This window comes from Cryptomeria japonica, chromosome 3, assembly GCF_030272615.1.
Source record: "Cryptomeria japonica chromosome 3, Sugi_1.0, whole genome shotgun sequence".
NCBI lineage: Eukaryota > Viridiplantae > Streptophyta > Pinopsida > Cupressales > Cupressaceae > Cryptomeria > Cryptomeria japonica.
Window position 1 is genome coordinate 689,068,412 of NC_081407.1, and position 25,277 is coordinate 689,093,688.

General features: G+C 37.3%; 1 protein-coding gene across 4 annotated transcripts in view; it reads right to left on the reverse strand.

Annotated features, from left to right (window-relative positions):
• LOC131051529 (shaggy-related protein kinase kappa) overlaps positions 1–24,333 on the reverse strand; it is a 37,113-nt gene extending 12,780 nt beyond the window's left edge. Inside the window, exons 1-11 of one of the 4 annotated variants that reach the window (XM_057986100.2) lie at positions 24,206–24,333; positions 23,840–24,039; positions 20,122–20,378; positions 19,894–19,986; positions 19,617–19,676; positions 19,254–19,526; positions 16,358–16,432; positions 8,586–8,642; positions 8,304–8,444; positions 8,158–8,208; positions 7,960–8,055 (exon numbers count right to left, since the gene is read on the reverse strand). In XM_057986100.2, coding sequence (XP_057842083.2) covers positions 7,960–8,055; positions 8,158–8,208; positions 8,304–8,444; positions 8,586–8,642; positions 16,358–16,432; positions 19,254–19,526; positions 19,617–19,676; positions 19,894–19,986; positions 20,122–20,271 — 996 coding nt within the window. In that variant the 5' untranslated portion in view covers positions 20,272–20,378; positions 23,840–24,039; positions 24,206–24,333. Of the gene's footprint in view, positions 1–7,959; positions 8,056–8,157; positions 8,209–8,303; positions 8,445–8,585; positions 8,643–16,357; positions 16,433–19,253; positions 19,527–19,616; positions 19,677–19,893; positions 19,987–20,121; positions 20,399–22,869; positions 22,969–23,839; positions 24,173–24,205 lie in introns of those variants that run through there. The other 3 variants (XM_057986102.2, XM_057986099.2, XM_057986101.2) reach the window with 3 other exon arrangements.
• Between the last annotated feature and the right edge of the window lie 944 nt (positions 24,334–25,277).

The window sequence follows — 25,277 nt, forward strand, 5'->3', positions numbered from 1 at the left end:
GGTAGAGGTCAAAAAGGCAGTTTTTAGTTTAGGTGCAGAAAAATCGCCTGGTTCGGATGGTTTCCCAGCTCTTTTCTTTCAAAAAATTTGGGACATTTTGGCTGAAGATATCCTTGGAGTGGTAGAGGAGTCTCGGAAGGGAGGCTTCATTTTAATAGATTTCAACAATACATTCATTGCTCTGATTCCAAAGAAGGCGGAAATCAACTCTTTTGATGACTTTCGCCCGATATCGCTCTGCAATTCCATTTATAAAATCATTTCAAAAGTCATTGCAAATAGATTAAAACCACTTTTAGATCTCATCATTTCAAGTGAACAAAGTGGCTTTGCTCCAAGCAGATCTATTTTTGAAGGTATTATCCTGGCACATGAAGCTGTCCACTCTATTCGGACAACAAGGGCAGAGAAGATGATGATCAAGGTTGACATTAGGAAAGCATATGATGAGGTAAATCAGGACTTTCTTCTAAAAGTTCTTCAGAGGTTCAGGTTCAGCGAAGATTGGATTGCCTGGGTCAGTAGCTGCATCAACACTCCGCGATTCTCAGTCCTTGTCAACAGTAGCCCCCAAGGTTTTTTTGAATCCACAAAAGGCATAAGACAAGGTGACCCTCTCTCACCGTTCCTATTCATTATAATGGCAGAAGTGCTCGGACGCCTTATATCCAAAAGATGGGAATCAGGAGCTTGGAAGGGAGTCCAAATAGCAACAGGTGTAAACCCCATAACACACCTGCAATTCGCAGATGACACTTTTTTAGCAGGAGATGCTTCGGCCAGGGAAGGAAAGGTAATGAAAGAAACCCTTGACATCTGTGAAACAGCATCAAGTCAAAAAGTTAACTGGCATAAGTCAGAAATTTATTTCTTCAACTGAAAACCATGTAAGCAAAGGGAGATATGCAGAATTCTGGGAATGAAAATGGGGTCTTTACCGGGCAGATATCTAGGAATCCCTGTTTTTGGAGGAGCAAACAGATCGAAGTTGTGGAAGAAATTAATTGATAGTTGCATTAATAAAATGGAGGGGTGGAAAAGTAGATGGTTAACATCAGCTGGCAGAATTCTTATGCTTAAGACAGTTGTGTCAGCCATTCCAATTTATTCAATGATGTGCCTTAAAATCCCAAAAAAGGTCATCAATTCAATCCAACAAAAGATGAGAAACTTTTTTTGGAATGGGGCAAATGATCAAGAGAAAATCCCACTATTGGCATGGGAAAAAATTTGTCAAGCTAAGGAAAGAGGAGGTGCAGGATTGAGGGATTGGCAAAAAATGAACTGCACCCTAGGAGCTAAATTAGTCTGGAATATCTAATCTAACCCACACCAGATGTGGGTAAAAGTGCTGAGAGCAAAGTATCTAGATTCAACAGAGGATCACAGAATCTTCACAATTCGTAACCCTCCTAAAGGATCAGCAATATGGAACTTCATCTTGGAATGTCGCAAGGTAGTAACAGACCATCTAACATGGCAGCTTGGGAATGGGGCAGAGGCCAAGTTCTGGGAGGATTCTTGGGCAGGCCACCCTACCTTGAGAGAAATGGAGGACTTCACAGAGTCAAAGGAATTGTTAGTGCAGTTATGGGGAGTTAAAGTGAGAGATTACATGTATAGCTCAGAGGGAGTCTTAGGAATAGAATGGCACTGGAAAGATCTGTCATCTACAGGATTCTCTTCAGGAACAGCAAAGACTCCAAAATGTGTTGGATCAGAGGAAGATTTACCTCATTGATAAAGAGGACAAGGTAATATGGCGTGGGGCTAAGGATGCTAAATATTCAGTCAAACTGGGATATCAGCTTTTGGAAGGAAGAGAGGAGACTCAATCAAAAACATGGGCCCTCTTCTGGAGTAAAGAATGTCTTCCAAAAGCAGGTGCTTTTGCATGGCTAGCTGTGAAAGGCAGAATTTCAACAGGAGAAAGAAGGAAAAGGCTCGGCTTTGTGGGCCCATCAAAGTGTGTCATGTGCAATCAGTCGGAAGAATCTGCAGATCACCTGCTCCTAACATGCGAAGTGGCACAGAAATGCTGGTCTGAACTCCAGAGGAACCTAAATTGGCAGGGACCGTTACAAAGCTCCCTAAAAGAGGTTTTTGAAAGTTGGCCAAGACAACCAAGGAGGTCAACTCTTTCTTGTGTGTGGAAAATTAGTCCTTCCATAGTTATATGGGAGATATGGAAGGAACGAAATAGAAGAATTTTTCAAGACATAATGGAGGACGAGAGGAGGTTGTTAACAAGAATTAATCGAGCTATAGAAGAGATGGTAGGTTCAGCAGCATCACATACTTCCTCATTATCCACCTCTTTCACTTTAATGGACAGATATATCCAAAAGGCTTGGCCAGGCATTAAAATTAGACATGGGTCAATATTAGTGAAAAAGGGGAAGAGGCAAATGTCAGAGGAGGTTCAATGGAAACCACCAGAGAAGGGATGGTTTAAAGTAAATTTTGATAGAGCAGCACAAAAATATGGCTAGCTAGCAGGGGCAGGATTTGCATTATGGGACGACAATGGAGATCTTTTAAAATATGGAGCTAAAAGGCTTCGGAAGAGCACCAACAATGAGGCTGAAGCCCAAGCAGCGCTTTCAGGGATAGAATTAGCAAAAAAAGAAGGGGTGAAAAACCTCCATTTAGAAGGGGACTCATTAATTATAATCCAAGCCATTATGAATGGAGAGATAAGTGCTTGGCATCTTCAAGGTTTTTTAACAAGAATTTTAGCAGAACTAAAATTTTTTGAAAACTATAAAATTAGCCACATTAGATGGGCAGGTAACCAAACTGCGGACAGTTTATCCAAATGGGCCCTATCATTCGAGGCTAAAGGGGTTTTAAAAATGGATGATAATCAAGGCATATCATTTATGGGCGAGGCAACAGGGTAATGATTGGGGAGTTGGATTCTGTGGAGTGAGGTCAGGTGGATGGCGCCACTCCCAAGAGGGATGCATTGTGCGGCAAGAATGAAGAGAAAGCTCGCACGGGGGAAGTAACACAGTCGTAATTATAACTATGCGAGGGCGTTTCAAAACGGCAGCTAACTGGGAGAACATGTAAGGATCCCCGAATCCTTGACACGCATGACAAGTCATAATTAAATGGAATGATCAAGTTGATTTCACATAAAGTGAAAGATATATTAAGGGGTAATCGTGCGAAGTTAAATGTTGTGGGATGGCGTGCACAGATCATAAAATAAGAAGGTGTAGGATGTTATATATCCAGGGGTAGCAGTTATTTCAGTGAAGTTAAGAGTAGAAAAACAAGCTGCAGAGTGAACCGAGCGGAGACATCAGAGAGGGAAGAAAGTGCAGGAGCTGCTAACATGGAGGCGAACTTTACAGTCACAACTAAAAAGCAGCAAAAAGGTTTCAAAGGGGCCATCAGCAGAGACAAAATGTCAAGACTCCTCCGTTTCAAGGAGGAGGAAATGATCAACACTGTGTTGAAGGTGGTTGGACCACATTTTATGGAGAATGTGTCTCGCTGGAAGGTTAATTTAGACATCATCTCAATGGTGATAGCCTGGGGTTTAGAAATTGGAGAAGATATAGACACGGTGAAGTGGGCGGTTACATCAATATTTGAGGATGCAATGCTGGAAGGTCTAGATTCCATTCTGGAATGGGCTGTGCCAAGAGTCGGGTTTGACTATTCTGAAGGTTTTGCAGATGCAAAGGATGCTGATGAATTCGGCCTAGTCTCCTTTGTTCGATGGATAGGGAAAGTCGACAAAGAAACTTATGTGATGGAAAGGGCGGGATCTTGGGAGAATTTGAAGAGATTGATTAGGCAGCACGAGTTGGAAGAGAACGAACTGGTTAAAGCTTGGTCGAAGGCACACCCCAAAGGCAGGCGATCTTGGGAGAATTTGAAGAGACTGATTAGGCAGCACGAGTTGGAAGAGAACGAACTGGTTAAAGCTTGGTCGAAGGCACACCCCAAAGGCAGGCGCGGAGGAATGAGGAAGCGTCGGGTTTTTCAAACCAATCAGCAGTAGTAATAAGAGCCTGTCGAGCTCCCGGTCGAAGGGGATGCGGTTGCAGCTGTGGGTGTGGGGGATTTTTTTTGGTTAGTAGTGTCCGGTTCCTTTTTGGAATATTCATATAGGCTGCTTATGTTTGTAGTAAACTATGTAAGCCCAATATGGGTCCGAATAGCATAGATATGTTTAAACGGCAATAAGCCTATATATCATCCTGTGGGTTTCTAGGGAGATGGATTGGTGGGTGTTTTTTGTATCTTTTTTATGGTGGTCTGAACACCAATGCCTGGAATATGAGGCAAGTATAGGTTTGAAAGTTCTAGGAAAGGGATAAAGATATTTATGAAAGCCCGAATTTTGAAGATGTAATAACCATATTTTATAATGATAAATAAAAATATTATTACCAATCAAAAATAAATAAAGGGTGCATGAAACAAGTTTTAAATCTTTAAAAATCTCTAAATTTCTTGAATTTTTCACTTTGTCGAGTCCAGCCGAGTCTGAGCCGAGTTTTGACTCCGAGTCCCGAGTCACAAGAGGATTCGGCCTTACCGAGTCGGAGTCCCGTTTCTTTGTTCTATACACACCAATGTGTTGAATCTTTGTAGACTTAGGGTTGAATTTTTATTTTATTGTTCTTAAGTTCTAGAAGCACGTAGGATTTGAGAGCACACATGATTTCCTATTTTCCTCATTCCATTGATTGTCTGTGGAAGTCAAAAGACCAAACTAGGGGCTTGACCATTTGGCAAGCTCCCAAGCAGTCCCCAACATTTTTCCTGCCCCAGCTAATAGGTTCTTTGATGACTAACTCAATGGAGATTCGCCCTCTCTTACCTTCCTTTGTCATTTAGTTATTTTGTTTAAGATTAAAATCTAGTTTAAATCATATCATTTGCTATTCTGTACTTTTCCAGGTACAACCTTGTGTTTTTAACTATTTGGCCTTCCTTGTATGCAAGAATTATCGAACCTGTGCAGAAAGTCTAATTTTCAGATATTTCCAGACAACAGCATATAATCAGGACAACAGTGCAACTTCCAAACTACAGAGCAAGCATGATAGCGTCTGTACCAAATAGCTACTAGACTCACTCTCCAGGTTCCCTATGATTTCATATTTACTGTTCTGGGGTGAAATTGAAGATTTTCATTTCCAGCTCAATACTTTTGCCTAATTAACAAATGTAGCTTAATTAGACAGAGTTACTTTAAATTTCCTGTACACACCTTGATTGGCCAACTACCCAAAATATGACTCAATTGAGAGGTTTTGACAGGCTGTGCAGTTGTATAGAAGATTTGTCAAGGATTTTGGAGGTCTCATGGCACCTCTCACTAATCTTCCAAAAAACATAAAGACCGGTTCAATGGGGCAGAGGCAGCAGAAGATGCATTTCAAAATATAAGAAAGTAACAAATTCTAACCTTGCACTTCCAGATTTTATTCAGCCCTCTATAGTGCAATGTGATGCTTCAGGCATAGGCATCATGGCAGTGTTCATGCAAAGCAAGAGACCCATTGCTTTTGAAAATAGAAAACTGTATAAGAAACACAATCTTTTGTGCATAGATTATAAGGAAATATTATCCCTTATGCATGCTACAGGAAAATTCAAGTCATATTTGTCAGAGCAGTAAAATACTAAAATATTGTAACAAGACAACAAAGTACACAAAATTTATTGTCATAAACACTTGGAGTGAACAATATGCAAACTACAAGGTTATGATTTTGAAATTCAATATAAGAAGCACATGTAATTTTGTTGTTGATTCTTTATCACAGCTACCTACATAGCATGCAATGTAATGCCGAGACCAGAATGGAAGGGATAAATTCTAGCCGAACATAAAAAAGACTAGATAGCCAATGCTATGTTGCAAGACAAAGAAAGAACACAAGCAGGCAGCATATATAGTTTTTCAAGGGGTGTGATATTTAAAGTTTTAGTAAGAATTGCATATACCTTGTACCCAATTCAAATTTAAAAGAAAGCTATTTGAAGAATGTAATTCCTTGTTGCCAGTTATATTGGCTTTTAGTTTTTTAAGTTGTACTTTAGCACAAGATGCAAGTTTTTTAAGGGGATTGAAAGAAGATGTAAGGAACATTGTGGCTTCAAGACAATTCTGGCAAAGGAATAGAATAAAGAATGTAAGAAGCCTGTCTCTTGCAGCCCTTGCCCATTCCCAACCAAAAATGGTAACCCATTGGATGGACTTTATAGTTGGCCTACAAAATGTGGGAGAAGAAAAGTCGATTTATGTAGTTGTTGATTGGTAAACAAATTACGCTCATTTTATTTCTATGGAGCTTGTAGCTAGTAATAAAGCTTCACAAATTGTTGAACTATTTATGGAATACAAATATAAGCTGCAAGGTCTTCCAAGAATACTGTTAATGATCAGAATTCCATATTTACAAAATTACAAGTAATATTTCCAAGGAATTGTTGAAGCATAATGGACCCAATTTAACTTCAAGTTCTAGCTGTCATTCTCAAACAGATGGACAGCAAAAAAATGTTAACAAGTGCCAAGATGGGTACTTAGGAAATTATGTTGCAGCTCAGCATACCTCATGACCATAATAGTTGTATTTGGTGGAGAAATGGTGCGCAATACAACATATCATACATCTACTGAGATGCTACTATTTAAGGCCTTTTACAATTATCACAAACCCTTACTGATTGATTGATCCATCAAAGGTTAACATGTGTCAGCTATCTATAATATACTTGAAGAAAATCAGCAGGTTTTAAAGCAACTAAAGGATAACTTGAAAGTGATCCAAGATAGGATTAAATCTCAACAGAATCCACACCGAATAGGAAAGATTGAAGTAGGTGATTGGACCTTCTTAAAGTTGCAGTCATATAAGAAAAAGACTCGGGAGAAAAGAGAACAGAAAAAACATGGGCCTCAACAATACGAGCCCTACAAGAATGTGGCATACAAGAAAAAGATTGAATGGACTCTTGAGTTGCTTGGAGAAAGCCATGCAGAAGGATCCATTGACATTGCAGCACCTAGCACTACAAATGCTTTGGTTCAATGTAATTCAAGGAGGTGGGACTGTTACAATGCTATATCATGATAGGCTAAGGGCTAAGCATTGTACCTTGTGGATCCATTGGGTTTTTGGCGTAATATGTGTACTTTTGATTTCCATATTATTTCCCATCCTCACGAGTAGTAACTTTTTCTGAATGTGTTGTTAAAAAAATATTTATAAAAGAAGCTAGCCCCAAAATGGGTACTGCCCCCTACCTATTTGTTTCTTCTTACTAAGCAGCAAAATATTTCTAACGGATTTTTTGGTCATACCATTTATCCTTTAATTTTGTGCATGTTTATGTATGATAGTATATTACATATGGATGGCACTTCATGCTTGTGACCAAAACGTAAATGAGAATATTTATTAAACATAAACTTGCTGCCTTGTGGTTTCCACAGGAAGTCGCATCATTTCTATGATGAAGTCAGCAAGTTGATAAAAAAATCCTTGCCTCTCAGACAAAATATTGTGCAAGTGCAGTTAAAACATTCTCCATCAAATAACAGGAAATAATTTTGCATACAAATGCACATTGCATCTCACAAATCCAGAAAAGTCAAGAGAATGATATATGGAAGTCTTTATAATAGCTCAGCAGTAGGGGGTAAAAGGAAAACATCAGATGTTAAAACTATGATATTAAACAAAATAATTTGGCAAGTTTGATATGGCATAGTGATGTAGGATCAAGGAGTGTCGAACAAAATACTTGGAAGAGAGAGAGAGAGAGCATTCCTACTACTTATTGGCAAGGTTTTGACAAAATCTCAGTAAAAGTACACCTGCAACTGTTCACACTAACGCATTTCTCAAAATAAGAAAATAGTGCAACTTAGTAATATATCATGATAAACCTAAGCTTCTAATCCACACATTCAGCAAGTACCTTGTGCCAAGGATGAGCCTTTATCTGTGGAAATTTGAATTCTGTATAGTTCGGATTCATGCATTTTATCTCCTCCCTGGTAGGTGTCCCCAAAACCTGTAACATAAATGATAAATACTTAATAAAAGACAGTTTATGTAAAACATTGTGCTGTAGGAATTTTAGCATTTAGCACCTATCACCAACAAAAGTAATCACCTTGATGATCTCAACAAGCTGGTCTACACCACTTTCTCCTGGAAATAAAGGCTGCAAGGTAACATATTGAGTCAAGCAAAGGAATATACTGAATCAAATTCCGAGCATGGCAGTTTACTCAGCAAAAACATAGTTTGCTTACTAACCTGTCCAAGCAGCAGCTCAGCCATCACACAACCTGTTGACCACATATCTATGGCAGTTGTGTATTCTGTAGCTCCAAAAATAAGCTCTGGAGCTCGATAATATCGAGAACATATGTAAGAGATATTTGGTTCTCCTTTAACCTAAGAAAAATAATCAAATCTTAGACATATCAATGCTCAGATAACCAACAAATGTCTTCTTTCATATTAGTATATTTTCTTGTAGATAAAAGGCTTTTCATGTGGAGTCAAACATATGCAAACTGAAAACAAGAAGCTCACCAGTACTTTTGCACTGCCAAAATCACAAAGCTTTAATTGATGTGTGTGAGGATTCACCTGAAAACTCCAAAATCACAAAGTTAAACACAATAGAATTGTAAATGCCCCTAATAAAGGAAAGATAAAATCAGTCATGTAAAACAATAATAATGTCCTTGCACCAAGTTTGTGGTCATCAAATAATCTAGCTATCTACATCTCGATTGGATAGAAGGCCCTATATGTAAAAGTCCAAGATGACAATATATTCTGCACATTTTTCTTATTGTTTATTTCAAAGAAGGAAAAGTCACAAAAAAAACCGTAATTAATCACACATTGGAAGGTATCTTGATTTTTTAGTTGTTAAGTTCATGATTTTCAAAAGAAACTGTTGACTGCTGATTATTGACCTTCCTTATGATTTTATCACATTTAAATACAATTTCAACAATTTTTTCACATGCAGATATATTTTGACCAATTTCACTACTTTTTTGTACACATGATATACTCCATGATATATTTTACACACACGATAGGGTTTACACACAATCCAGCAAGTTTTCCCTGTGACAGCTTTGCGCAACGTGAGGCTAGAGCATTTTTTGCTCATGGATGATTGTGAAACATGACTGTCAATGCATTTCAAAACCATGGTGACAAGGTGGCCTTCGGAGTTGAAGCTGACCAGTCAAGGTTAGATATCAGGGATATTGTCTGCTGACTGCTCGTTTATGTATGCTCTCAAGAGCCTTTGTTTTCTCTAGTGACAGATTACTGTAATCTTTTACATTGCATGCTTTGTCGCTATGAATGGAAAGCAGGTAGCTTTGATGTGTTCTTTTAGTATGTGTGAAAAAATGAGAAACTTAAGCTCCAAAGCTAAACAGCACAGGTACTGTTACAAAATGATCTTTTGACCTTGTTTTCTTACAACATTTGATATCGTTTTGCATAGCTAATAATTCTTTGTTGATTTTTTGGTATTTTAGGTTCCTTGTATGTCAGCCTACATGATGTTCACGCACTACGCAGGTAGTAGGTTTTCCATCAAATGATCATGCCACTGCTGTTCTATTTATGTGTATCTTGTGAAATAACATCTCCTCCACTTTCTGTCCATCCCCTATAGTGCCAGGACTGATTCTTGGGCTGTAATTAGCTTTCAAATTTATCACCCTTGAATCATAAGAGACATATGATACTTCTGGTAAGGTTCAAAATTCATCAGGTATTGAATTTGATGTGTCAACAGAGATGTAGAAAATGAACTTGTCTGCTGTATTTTTCCCAGAAATGCAACAATGAAGACCTAATCAAGACTTTGTGCACTTATAATGAGATGCAAGGTAGTACTTTTGGTAAATTTGGTACAACCTTGATTGTCTTAATCATTGGTTTGATGGTGTATTATATTGCAGAAAAATGATTATGGTAAACAGATAACATACTTCAGAGGATATCATAAGCTGCAGATCAATACATGTTTTTAACATAGAAAAATTTACATATGACAAATTTTAGTGGTGTGGTATAGACGAGCACAGTGCATAGCTGCACAAAGAAATATGACCTGTGTAAATAGCTACATAAATTAATTGATTCCTAACTGGATATCTAATAACAATGGATCATGTCATTCATCCTACTCATTAAGTGACTTGTGGGATCAACACAAAGTTTCTGCTTGTTCAATACATCCCAGAGTAAATTCATGTTTGCACTCTTACACAGACCATCCCCTAGTTGGAAATAGTAACCATCTTAATTTGGCACATTTTGCTTGCAGTTGTATTGCTAATTTTCAAGTCTCCCTTGATTTCTGCATAGGTAATGCTTTGTGGTACTCAGTATTTCAGGCCACAGAGGGCCTCCTCCAGCTCTCTTTTGTTATTTGTTGCTCTACCTGTATTGAATATGTATGTACAAAACCATCACAGCCGGTTAATATTTATCAGGCCCCTGATCAAGAGTTACTATGAAGTTATGAACAACAAGGGTTATTTGAATTACAAATGAATACAAATTCATTTGTAACTTTTAAGATGACCATACATTCTCACAAATTTATCAATGTACAATAAAAAACATTACAGCGATTAGGAACTAATTTTTGCAGTCACACAAATTATTTGACCAAGGTGAGCGCAGAGATGTCGCACAAATTGTTATTTTATCGATAACCCACTAGGATGCTTGACTTAATTTTACTGTAAAGTACTAATGTTTCCAAGGTGTTTGATGTACTCAGCTGAAAAATTTTGTTTTGTGGCTGTGCAGATTTGGTCATCATGAAAGACTGAAATCAGATGTTTTTGCAGATTTGGTCATAATGCCATGTCAAAGAGACTTTGGAGGCAATTTTTGTTTGAATAATGGCAATGGAGGCAAATATCACTTCAAATGGCATTTGGTGAAGGAGACAAGACATGATACCATTGCATACCCAAAGTGCTCTGCAAATGTCACACATCAGGGAAAACCAGCTCTTCAAACAAATTCTGATAGTAAGGTAAAAAAAATCAAGAACTAAGACAGAAGTGGCTTCTAATTCTACAAATGCTAAGGGTAGTCCTTTGGATAAGGTAACCAATGCACAATAGTCTTTCAAGGAGTCTGTGTCAACACCTACTTCTATAGCATGTGGCTCAAACACAGGTGCAGGAAACATTAGTTCTTTCTTTGCATCTCATGCTACACCAGGATCACAGACCACTTTGGAGAGTACAAAATGTAGGAAGAATGCCTATGAAAAGGCAAAAAAGGTAATTACAAATTTCTGATACTACTCTAGCTTGTCATTCCATGTTATCAGGTCTCCATATTGGCCAAATATGGTGGTTGATATTGCAGCTATAGATCTTGGGTTCAAAGCCCCATCTTATGAGATATTCAACAATATGTAAACAATGGTTAAAAACATCAATAATCAATAATACTGAACTCTTATCAACTTCCTTGTCTCTTGAGATATTGACACAATTTTTTGAAATACATGGATGAATCAAACAGGATCAAATATGTGGTTACACTTTTCAAGTCATTTGATGAGATGATCATGGATGCAAGGGCACCAAATATGATTCAATTTATTACAAACAATGTTGTTTGTGTTGCTCCTAGGGAACTCTTGATGAGCAAGTATCCCTCTGATGTTTTTTAGCCCATGTGCAGCACCCTGCCTTGATCTAACCCTAAAGGGCATTGGAAAACTTGAAGGGGTTAGGTAGATATTGCAAAAGTCTTGCACAATTATCAAATTCATCTACAATCATGCAAAGGTGTTGTGTATGATGTGCTCCTGGATTGAGGACAAGAAGCTAGTTTAACCAAAGGTGAAAAGATTTGCTATGCAATTCCTTGGATTACACTCTTTGTCAACTAAAATGAATTTGAAGCAAATGTTCGTTTCAAACGAGTAGATGTAACGAATGGCATAATAGTGCTAGAGTGTCATGCTGATGAGGAGAAGATCGAGGCTATCCGAAGTTGGCCAAAACCCAAAACCCTAACTCAGCTCAAAGGATTCTTGGGACTATGCAGTTATTACAGGAGGTTTGTGAAGGGATTCTCAAAATTGACCTCACCACTCACTGATCTAACCAAAAGGGGAGTTTTCTCTTGGAATGAGAAGGCACAAGCAGCTTTTGAAAGACTGAAGGAGGTGATGAGTTCATGCCCTGTATTGGCAATTCCTGATTTTAACTCACCCTTTGAATTATATTGTGACGCTTCAGGAGAAGGCATTGGAGCAGTATTGATGCAAAATAGGCATCCCATAGCTTTCAAAAGCAGGAAACTCAAAGATGTAGAAAGGACATATTCAGTATATGACAAGGAAATGTTAGCTATAATGCATGCCCTCGAAAAATTCAGGCAATATCTAATCTGTGGCAGGTTCATTGTGAAAACAAATCACAATAGCCTTAGATTCTTCTTAAGTCAAAAGGATTTGAATGACAGTCAACAAAAGTGGGTGAGCAAGTTGCAGGCCTATGATTTCGACATCGAGTGCATGAAGGGTAAGAAAAATGTAGTAGCTGATGCATTATCACAAAGACCACATCTTGGTTCCATTTCAGCAATATCCATAGAATGGAAAACATCTCTGATCACTAAATATGCCAAGGATCAGTTCTCAAGTGATTTGATAGAAGGGAAAATTCAAGATGACAAATTCCAAATCGTTGAGGGCCTCACCCTCTACAAGGGGAGATTTTACATCACCACAGGGTCTCAACTAAAGCAGGAAATTTTGAAAACCTACTATGACAATCCATTATCTGGGCATCAGGGGTATTTTAATACTTACAAGCAAATCAGGGAAAGATTCACATGGAAAGGACTTTAAGGGAGATGTGCTAAAGCACACCAATGAATGTCTTGTGTTTCAGAAGAACAAAGAAGAGCACACCTTCCCAGGCAGGTCTACTCCAGCCTTTGCCCATACCAAACCAGAAATGGGAGAGCATCTCTATGGATTTCATCACCGGGTTGCCCAAGGTACAAGGCAAGGATTGTATTTACGTAGTGGTAGACTGTCTCACTAAATATGCACACTTCATGGCCATATCAACAAACTTCAAAACTCCTCAAGTGGCTGAGATATTCTTTAAGGAGGTGTTCCGGCTACATGGTCTTCCCTGGAATATTCTTAGTGATTGGGACAGCCACTTCCTTAGCATCTTTTGGCAAGAATTATTCTTATTAGCAGGGACAGAATTAAACCCAAGTACCAGTTATCATCCCCAAACAGACGGGCAGACAGAAATTGTGAACAAATGGTTGGAGGGATATTTGAGAAATTATGTCACAGGGCAGCAGAATGGTTGGGTTAAATGGTTGCACTTGGGAGAGTATTGTTATAATACTACCCACCATATGTCTATATGGATGAGCCCCTTTCGAGCATTATATAGATATGAGGCCACATCCTTTGGAGATTTGGTTCGGATAGAGAGTTGTGCCTTGGGAGCCAAGGACTTCATACAATAGAATGTGGACATCATGAACTCACTCAAGGACAACCTTCATCAAGCCCAGAATCAGCCAAAAGTATACACTAACGGGAAAAGGACTGAGCACACATTTGAGATTGGAGATATGGTCTTTTTGAGATTACAGCCATATAAGCAATCATCCATCAAGGTCAGTGGGGCTAAAAAACGTAAACCCCGATTTTATGGGCCATACAAGATATTGAGGAAGATAGGAGAAGTGGCTTATGAATTGGAACTCCCTCCCAATAGCAGAATTCACAATGTATTTCATGTATCTCGCCTCAAAAAGGTGTTAGGGCAGCATACCATCCCATGCTCCGAATTGCCACCCTTGGATGATGAAGGGAAGTTGATCTTGGAACCAGAAACTATCCTCAATGTACAAGAGAAGAGGCTAAGAAACAAAACTATTGAAGAATACCTAGTCAAATGGAAAGGACTACCAATAGAGGATGCAACTTGGGAAGGACCCAAGACATTTGACTATCCTAATTTGAAATTGCTTGAGGGCAAGCAATCTCGGTAAGGGAGGGCTGTCATGTTCACCCATTTATAGTAGAAACAATCAGTATAATTTTTGTCATATAATTTGTTAAGATTATATTAAATTTGTATTATATTACATTGATGTAAAAATGATGCCCTGTTATCAATCCTCATATTAAATGGTGTTACTATATTTGCAATAAACATTAATTTACATTTTATAATGTTATTATATTAGCAACATATATTATATATTATACTTTGATAATGCTGAACAATACCATTATATTAAAACATTTGCTAAACTTGTTGACCGATATTTTCAAAGACCCGATAACCCTCTTAAACAGTGGATTGGAATAACTTCCACGTGGGTCCCGCTAAGAAAAAGGGTGGCGACCCTTCATAAAGAATTGCTACCAAATGTAGCCATCTTGTCCCTCCATCACGTTGGTGGGTAGGATAAATACCCCATTGCTACCAAATTTTGGAATGCCAAAGGACATTTCATTGTCACAGTTCAAAACCACCTCTTTTCAGCAGAGTGGTTTCAAAACTACCATCTAACAAAAACAAGACAACCACTTTCTGGCAATTTTTGTCCTCTTAACTTTTGGAAGCCATAACTTTTGCATATGAACTCAAAATGAGGTGCGGTTTTTTTAATAATTGCATAATTTTTTGAGAGGAATCCAAATATGAAAAAATATTCAGATTTTAGTGTCATCAAAATCATATTTTGGACCTACAACACAAGCATCCTCTAAATCTACACTTTTCCATGGAGTCTAAATCAATACAAATCTATTTACAGATCTAAGTGTGCAATGTTCTGCATTATGATATTATTAATTATCTCTACACCTTCTCAAAGTGATTTTTCAATTTAAGGATACAATGACTTCTGTAGCCCAAAAACTTTTAATTGCTCAAACTGAGTAAAAGAGGGCTATGGATAACAGTTACCACCATCTAGGAAGAGAAGGAGTAATAACAATATACCATCAGAAAAAAGACCATGTTAGTTTGACAAACTTGTAGCCATAGAAATGGAGTAGAAACCCCAAAAAGAGCCAAACATGAGCACAGTCTTTGTTAGCAACTGAACTTGAAGTAGATGCAAAGATTAATAAGACAAGTAGGCAATATGTTTCTCTTCTTTGTTGTCCAGCACTCTCCTAATGAAGAATACTTAACATTTAGTTCGGTAACATAATATTTTCACAGTCCATATTTGTTAACACAAATAATTCCAGATAAACTGTGTGAGATTTTTTTATCATCAACATGTCAGATCACATTACATGGTCCATTATCAGGATGAAAAGAGCAAGAAAGTGAATTCACAGAACATTTAGTTTTCTGAGAGAGAAATGATAGAATGAGTTCACAAAGGTATGATCTAATACTAATAGCATTGAGCAAATCCAGAAGATGGAGATAGCATGATCCATCATCAGGATGAAGAAGAGCATGAAAGTGAGTTCAAAGAACATTCAGTTGTCTGACAGATCATTGATAGAACGAGTTCACAAAACTATGATCTAATAGCACTGAGAAAATTCAGAAGATGGAGATAGCTCATAGTGTAAGGGTGATGGCCAAACATATAGCAGATGCAGAGGTTGACTAGACAGGCAGGGGATGCATTCTCTCTTTTGTTATCTACTTACTGAAACAAGAGAAGTACACTTCCGATGAAGAAATTGCATTTGGCTGTCTGCAAGAGGATAGGTCGGCAGAATGATTGAATGAGTGTGCAAAATTATGGTCTGATACTTCATTCCTTCATGTTGATGATTGAATGAGTTTGCGAAATTATGGTCTGATAGCTCACGGTGATATTTTGTGCAAATTGGAGCAGGAGACCCATAGTCCCTACAATATGAGGCAATGCCAGAAGGAGAATTGTGCAGTGACTGACTTGTTGAAGAAGAGCAGAAGAGTATGAGAAAAAGAAGCAGAAATTAATCAGAATTGCAAAATCTAAAATTATTAGTTACAAACTTATAAGTTTACCTTAAATATCCTTAAGGCTTTTTATTATTATTTCTTTAATTTATAAATCAATGCATATATAGGTTTGTTTTATAATATGTTATTAGATATGCATATACATATATATAACAACAATAATCATATCCCAATTCAGAAGTTCATCAATAGTTTTTATCACAAATACAATCATTCTATGTATTGAATAATGTTTGTCCAGGTCCTGGTGATGTTTATCATAACATAAGCATCTGATAAAACAAATCACATGCATATTTGTGAAAAAAGAATAACGAGCAATAAACTTACTAGGAGATTTTGCGGCTTGATATCACGGTGGCAAATACCAACACAATTATGAATGTACGCAAGTGCTCTGCAAATCTGAATAGCAACAACAATGTATTTTAGAACGGCGACTTTCCTGCCCAAGGATACCTAACCAGCCAAAATACTGAATTTACAGCATTAAAAAAGTTGACTTCCATTTTTTTTCAAAAGAGCATTTTGTGCCAAGATGCATCAACCAATTCACTTCTTGCATTGGAAACATACAGTGATGTGAGTGAAATAACAAAAAGTAAAATAAAAATGATGTACTACAGAAGAAATGTGCAAATCATACATCATCACAATTACATTTTCTTTCATAAGAATAGAGTTTAGCCTGTTTGAACTTCATATGTGCATCATTCCGGTTTAGGTCATTCGGATCTATTACACCAAGAATTACAAGAGCATGGAGAGTTGTGAAATCATTCTCCCATTAAGTTAAGCTTTTCAAGCATTTCAACTGCAGCTATTCCTGCTCTTTTATTTCTTACAATGTGTAACACATCTTTACAAGAAGAGTAGGCCCCATCTCAAGAAAATGAAGATAGACACTTACTACTTCATGACTCACTGAAAGTTATTGCACATAGGCTAAAAAAATGCCAGATAATGGTAAGCTTTTTGAGCATTTGAACTACAACTCTTCCTGGATATTATGTTTCTTACAAAAGTATGAGGAGCAGATCCATATAAGATAGTGCATGTGGCCAAGGAAGCTAAGTCCAACATGGATAGACTCTCACAGCTTCATTACTCCCTGGAAGTTATTAGAAATAAGCTTGACATATGCCACAGTCAGACAAATTTATTTTTGAAATAACTTATTGCAACTCCACAGTTAAATGTAAATGTATGTCAACATTGCCTATAAAACTCTAAGCATGTTAGGCAGTTTCCAGTGAAAAGTTTGTGTAAAATCTAGAATCACTTTCTCAAGACCATTTTTTCTTCACATTTTTTCTTACCCTTTGGACAAGAGTATGGTATCCTCCCCTACTTAAGTTCCTAAAACATCAAGGGCAATAAAAGCATCAGAATCCTGAAGACTAACCTAGTGTAGTATCTCAACAAGTAGTAACTCATCCCTCCTTTACAGCCAAGCTTTACAAACGGTCAGAAATAAATGCCTTGGCAGAAGTGGAGCCTTGATTCTGGCAGTAATGCAAAAAGGGACCGACCTTTCAGTTCATAGAACTATATCCAAATCCACAAACCCTCACTGGATGCTAAATATCTGGAAAATTGCTTCTCCAGTGAAGCTTATTAATATGCCATGAGAGTATTCTATGGTGATGTTTTCAACAATGGCTAAAAAATGATGCTAGCTTTCAAGGTGGTGGACCATACTGTATGAAAGGGGCAGATCTTATCATAAAATATTGAGTTACTGATTTCAATCCTTTAGAGAATCTACCTGCCATTGTTCCAGTCTGGGTGTCAACCATATTCACTACGTGGGACATTTTGGAAATTTTAATTCCATATATGAATTGGCAATGACACAAGTGAACACATGGATAGCCTTACAAGTTCATATTGCAACAACTCCTGAGTCATACTCAATCTACCTGCATCCACATTGACTTGTAGAACTCTGTAAAAGGACTCAGGTTGCCCTGTCCGGTATAGAATGGGATTAACTCATTAATTCTAAAACATATTCCTTTCTGGTGAAAGCATGATCATTGGAATGGACATCTCAGTAAAGTGTGTACCGAGGACACTCTAAGGAATCCCATGATATCAGGACATATTTCATTCTTTACCTGCAAAAGAATGCCATCAGTCCCACCTTTAGCTTTAATGCATAGTAGCTAGATGTGTATGATATGGATACAGGAGCAGATACATCATTTTGAAATAGGGTACAAGATAAACAATAAAAATTACAACTATCATAATAAAATACATCCACCAAGAAATGTAGGTGTGGATGCAGGGACGGAGCGCCACCCCTGAACATGAGTTTCCTAGCGATTGATTGCACGAGACAATGGTCTAAATCTGTTCAATTTTAAAACTTCTCAGTCTCTTCTGGTATTGGTGCAGCAGGATGCTGCCCCAAGCATTCTACCAGCAGAGAATATTCCATCCATCAACTTCTTCTCCTGCTAAACATCCCATAGAGAACAGATGCATGAATCTGAGATCCGACAAATTAATGGTACAGGTGATATAGTCAAGGAAAAGTGGCCACAGCAGTCTTCCAAATCTAAATCATCTAGAAGCTCCGAAAATAAACAATCTTTATAGTTCCAGAAGACAAATTAAAAAAAGAAAACGAGTAGATTTTGACCATACAGCTACTTTGTCAAAACCCAATAAGTAAAAGCCCATATGCAGACACTGTGAAGCCAAGGGCAATGACTTCAAAAACAAAGAGCTCTTGAGCAACACCAAGCCCTTCAGATCCATGTGGATGATATCTTGGAATATTTGAAGCTTGGGCATCCATTGTAAAAAGCATTATCCTTATGTTAAATTCAAGACAAGAAAGGAAGACATTGTTTTATTGCAAGAAACTTGACTTCAGAAGGCCTAATTAGTTCTTCGCCAACTTCTCAATTACATGTAGTTGTACTATCAAGTCAAAAAAAAATTGTGTGCCAGGACCTGCTGTTAAATCTTAAACTATCCTTCAGGGAGATTAAATACATCACCATGAATGCCAACAATCAGCTCCAACTGATCAAAGGGTAATTGTCATAATAAATTCTACCCAAATAGTAACCTTCAGAACCATCCCAAGCTTTTACTTTTATTAGTAAGGCAGGCTTTGACTTAGCTTCTCACCCTAGAAAAGCGGTTACCACTCTTTTCAACAAACTTCAAATAATAAAATTACAAACGAAGAAAGTGAAAAATCACAAACCTGATAAGTATAGAGCTTCACATACAAGAGTGGCATTCTTTGATTTATTCTGTTGTAATGCCTTGCAATGCGATTAACTGTCTCTGGGACATACTCTAATACAAGATTCAGGTAGAGTTCTTCTTTGTCTGTTGTAGAGAAGAAGCAATGTTTAAGAGCAACAATATTTGGATGGTCTAGCATATGCATTATCTGCAGCTCACGGTTTTTGTACCGCTTATCTTGAAGAACCTTCTTGATTGCAACAATTTCTGCTGTTTCTCTGCATTTTGCCTGCAGAAAGTAACACAACAATTTTACTTTAAATTCAAAAGAAGAACTGGATAAAATTTTCTATTCACACCAAGAACAGGCAGTTATCACCTGAAAAACAACACCAAAAGATCCTGTTCCAACAACGTGTTCTGCAATGTAACTGATAGTCTGGCAAGTCAAAATAAGAGCAAATAAATAATTGAGAAAAAAGATCCTGGGTCAAATAAACTTTAAATTTCTAGTTTTGGCCTACTGTCTGGTAAATCGGATTAAGGAAAAATAAATTAGTAATAGATGAGACAAGACACAGAACTAAACATGCTCTAATTTGGTTCCTAGTTTTGGCCTACTGAACTTTAATTCTCCACAATTTTCTTAAGAAAACCTGTTTGGGAGTGCCATTTCTGCCACCTATGGTTGTAGCCATTATATGGCCTGCCTCTGCACCCATACCATCAACAATAGCTGGCTCGATATCCTGAAATCCATATACTTCACTATGTCATTAAACAACCATATTTGCACAAACTTACAAGGAAAACAGCTGTCTGACTATTTTTAACATCTTGTTTGAAAAATTAATTTTATATTAGACAGAAAATCACTTTCTTACCTTCTCTTCATCAAGGTCCAGCTTGTTGTCCCTTATCCTCATCTCAAGCATCTCCTGTCCAAGCCAGTCGACACTGTTAGGTGCTTTCAACCTGTTGATTGTCCTTGAACTCCCTACGCCTCCATTGTGACCTAGACTCGCTGATGCCATAAATGGCTTAAGTTGCAACAATCTCAATAATAGTGTGCTCTCCTCCTTGGGCTTCTATCCCACACCATCATCTCATTCAGTTTTCAGATTCAACGTGCTTCCAGCTTCTATCAAACCAGGTTTTCAACTATATGTCATAACCATGATGAGAACAGTAGCAATTCAAACACAATTATAATTACAACTATAGACAATGTTCAATAGTTCATCTTCATCAATGAGCATATTACTTGAACTGGGTGGATAGTAAACAGGTTCCCCCCTCAAAACAAAAATAAAGCTAGCAAATTGGGTGATCTCAGTTAAAAATATAAAGGACTGTCATTGTTAGAGCAGTAGTGCAAGTATTATGCTTCTAATATGAGCAAAATTTCAGCAGGTTGAAGAAAAAAAAATTGCTAGAGAGGAGTGTAAGACTGATTCCAAACAGTATTTGACCAAAAAATACTCACTGGTTAGATAAATCTGTCCTATAAGTTTGTTATCAGCATTTTCAAATCTGTGTTTACAAATGAATTCAGAATACAGATGAAAACAAGACAACCAGAACAGAATGTTAATTGCTGATTAGACTGAGATGCCCTACAACATAGAAACCTGAATTGCCATCGTTCCATCATGAACAACATTTCATTGACAACCAATCTGAGCAGTCTGATTTGATGCTGAAATTGATGAAAACGGTAAAAATAGAAGTGCACAAAGATAATGCAAATGAACTAGGAACATCCATCAAAATGCTAGTTATTACCTGCCTGATTTAACCAGAACCATCAGTTAGTTGGAAACAATTCAAGACAAAGGGTGTCTCAAACATCAAAAGTACTTATGGTAGACTAGGCAATTCCTATGAAGAGTGAAGCATTAAAGATGCACCAAACATCAATCATGTACAAAAAACTAAACACGTGAAAGCAAGGACTTAACTAATTAATGGCTTTAGCCCCCCTTCAGTTTGACATCACTGGTTAACAATGCAAATTAGCTAAAAGTACCCATCCAATTACTAGAAAATTACATACTTAATGAAATGAGAACCACGGTTAGCTGCAAAATCTTTAGAACTGATATACTGAAACATTAAAAATGCTTAAGGTAAACTGCATCCCCCAATGACAAGTAAAGCACCAAAGATATACCGGAGATCAAAATCAAGCATAAAAACCACACACATGACAGAAATGAATTATATGCACAATATCCCACTTCCTCGGTTTGACATCTTCCCTATGCTCTAACTCCAAGAAAATTCCACACTACCCGCCTACTAGTGTCGTCCATTCAGACCATGCTAATACATTGGAACATAATGCAGTGATTTTTTTATCAACAACAGTTTATGACCTGTGATATTTTCCAATTTTTGCAGTCAATGAAAAAATTCACTTCATGTCATCTTTAGATTGTTGCAAGCTCTGTTGTTATTGATAGTAATATTTTCACAGTATATGGACTGAAAAAAATATAATGTTAACATCATCCAAAAAGGGTTATTGATGCAATTTCAACCATTTAAAATAGAGGCAATCATGTGAATTAGTTCTCATTTTGCCCATGCTCATCTTGCTTATCCACTTAAAGGCCTTATTGTAGTAATTTTAAATAATATTATGTTTACTTAAGATCAAACATTGACAAACTCTTGTGAACATATTGTTAACAATTTTCTAGTTTATAATCTATTCAGAGCAGAATTATTCTGAACAGGATACAAACAATAGCATTACGTCCATTAGCCTATTTCTAAGCATAGCATGATTGTAATAAGTTATTGTCACGTAGAGATCATGCCTATAACCTTTTGACAGAGCTGCAGATTTGTCAAAGCCTAAAACTATTTTGACCTGTTTTTTATACATTACCAGCTGCAAAGTAGAGTAGCAATTGGTCTATACAAAAAATGAATTAAATGTATTAGAATTCTCCTTGAGAAATTTAAATATTATTTACTCCAAGACAACAATGATTCTGTTTTCTTTGGGGTGGCCGCTAGTCTCCATCCCCTAGTGTATATGTTTTCTAGGGAACCCACTCTACAATGGAAGACGAAATCGATGAAAGAAAAAGAGGAGGCTAAGTTTGGGAGAAGATGCTCATTTCTTCTTATGGATAGATCTTTTACCAATGATTCTGGTCAATTGATTATTTCACCTTCTCTAAAGATTGGCTCTTCAAAGAGGCCAAGGATAGATTTAACCCTTAAAGCATTCATGCATCTGTACCAGATGCCACCATAAGCAGAGCATTCCATGAAGAAGTCTCTTTTGGTTTCCACTACATCTAAGGTACAAAGTAGAAATATTCCCTCAACCCACTCCTTTGAAGTCACACATCAACCCATTTAAAACACAACTTTGGTGAACTGGTGCACTTTATTTCACTAACCCCCATCAAGTACTGTTGTTTCTGATAAAAAGGAGAAAAATATGTTAACCATTATAATGGCACTCATTTTGTTATTCCAACCAAGAACCCCGGCTAGATACGAAGGTGGGTTTAGGTTTCATCCCAAATTATTTTTTAATAATAGATCAGCATACTCATAACAAAGACACAACTGGAAGTTTATTGATAACACTCATTGTGCACCGGTAATACCTGTAACAAGGCCTGAATATGAATCCGGTCCAAATTACTTGCACCCATGTGCAATGCCTTACACTTACCAGGTTTGTGCCCACACCAACTCTATCCATCCTGCTTTCCAATCAATGCAGGAGAAGAATTCAATTAAGCATTGAGCTAATCCTTTATCCAAGAATATTGAAATTCAAAACCATCAAGTCATTAAGGTCAAACACACAAAATAAAGAATACTCAAACGATAAAACTGTCAAATATTTTGAGTCAAATGTGATGAGTTGAGGTGGTAAATGCACAGGAATCTTGTGGTAAAGCCACGGGTTCAAACCTTTGACAGACAGATAATGTGCAATATTAAGTTAAAGAATTAGGCCAGGTGCAAGTCTTTGGTGAATATGACCGAACGGATGGCGTTTACGCCAGGATAACCCCAAGACTATGCTGTGGTCCAAAAATGGCATATTACGAATAATGAGTAGATCACGCATTTTACTGGATATGCATAGAAATTTAATTCGGCTAAATCTCATTAGATCAACTCAACTGAAACAATTAAATGAGTGGATGCTTTTATTGTGTGATATTTAGATTCAAATCCCCCAAAGACATGTAATTAATGTGTATTATAAAATTTTAGTATTACACACGTACGGCTTATAAGCTGAATGCAAGTCCCCATGCCGCGGTTAAAAATTTGACAATTCGCCAAAAAGAAAAGCTCAAAAAACTGAACGCTCGCTCGCTTCTCGCGCAACATAATGTGGCCGAATCCCATTGTAAGAAATGCACAGAACATATGAAACCCTGAATCTTCCTCAATCCAAGGAGAAAATTAACTGAAAAATAAATAAATACACCAAACCCTGGATCACGTTAACCTTGCAAACATTAAACCCCGGATCCACTTCACTGCTAATAAAAAGCCAAGAAGTTTGAAAACGTAAAAAACAACATACAAAATAATGTTAGCAGGGCCTCCACTCACCACAGAAACTTCAGCACCAAAGCTCCACCAGAATCCTCCAGGACACTCGATTTCACAGCACAGGCAACCAAATTAACCCGCTCTTTTTCAGACCTGCATCGCCTGAGACATAGCGCTGGGTTCTATGGACGTCACTGAACCAGCTCCAAGCTTCCAGAAGCTTCTCTCTCGCTTTGCTTCACACCCCTCGCCTTCTCCCGCTGCTCTTGCAGTAAATGTACCATTGTACAACAGTTCTCGTCATATGACGGAAAAAGAAAGATGTAGAGGAAAAAATTTATTTAAAAAAAAAAATCGAGAGCCGGCAGGCTGACGGGATGTCGTAATTTTTGCAGGCGTAAGAAAAAAAAAAAAGAGGTCATTTACCGTTTCGACGGGTCTCGGCCTCCGTCTATTGACGGGGCCTGCAGGGGCCCTTTTGTTCTGTTTTTCGGCATTATTTTTGGCCTTTATTTTTTTCCCGTTTTGCTCGAACAGCTCAAAGAGAAGAGAAAAGTAGATTGCCAGGTGGAAGTCTCCTAGTGGTCCACTTGTTCATGACGTGGACATTGAAAGAGATTTTTTTTAGAGAGCTCTACTCCCATGTGAAAATAGAAGACAAATTTAATAATTTGAGTACGTAGGGGTGGCTGTGAGGGTCCTACTTTTGTATCCCCTTTGAGTGCCATTTGGTGTGGTCAATGCATGCTTTTACCTTAAACTCATACACACCTTTAGGCTTTTTCCATATTGCTGAAACTTTGGGGGTAGATAAACCCCACAACTACTTTTCACATAGTTAAACACTCAACCTCTGGTCTCTAACAATTTGGTTATGGAGTTGGAACTACTTTTATATAGGTATTGAGTTTCATGGAAAAGACCTACATCATCAAATGTTGAATAGGGACAAATATGTCTATATTTTAGTGGAATAGGTGGAGATTTATAAAAGAAATTAGCAAGGTTTTTATAATGTATTTATAAAAAAAAATAATTTATTGAATCATATAATGAGTTTCAAATGTGGAACTTTCATATTGACAAGATGATACCTTAAGAAATGTTGATGTATATTTAGAATTCTCTAGTGTAATCTCATTTTATCTTTGACGTTCTTAATTTAAAAGATGGGCATATTCTTTCGTCCCATTCTTCCTTGGAGATTCACCATTTACCCTAACTCCTACCTAAATTAATATGAGCTACCTATCTCGTTTTGACCTTATGTTGGTCAATTTCTCATTATGTTGTTAACATTTTTTTTTATTTTTACTTTATGTTCTTATCTAGAATTTATATAAGTTCTATGTTGGAAATCTCAAGACAAGTCTCTCGTTGTCTTTTATATAGATATATTTAAGATATTTATTCAAATTTTATCTTCATTGTTCCTAGTTTACAAGATAGGCATATTCTTTCTTCCCAATTTTCCTTGGAGATTCGTCATTTACCCCAA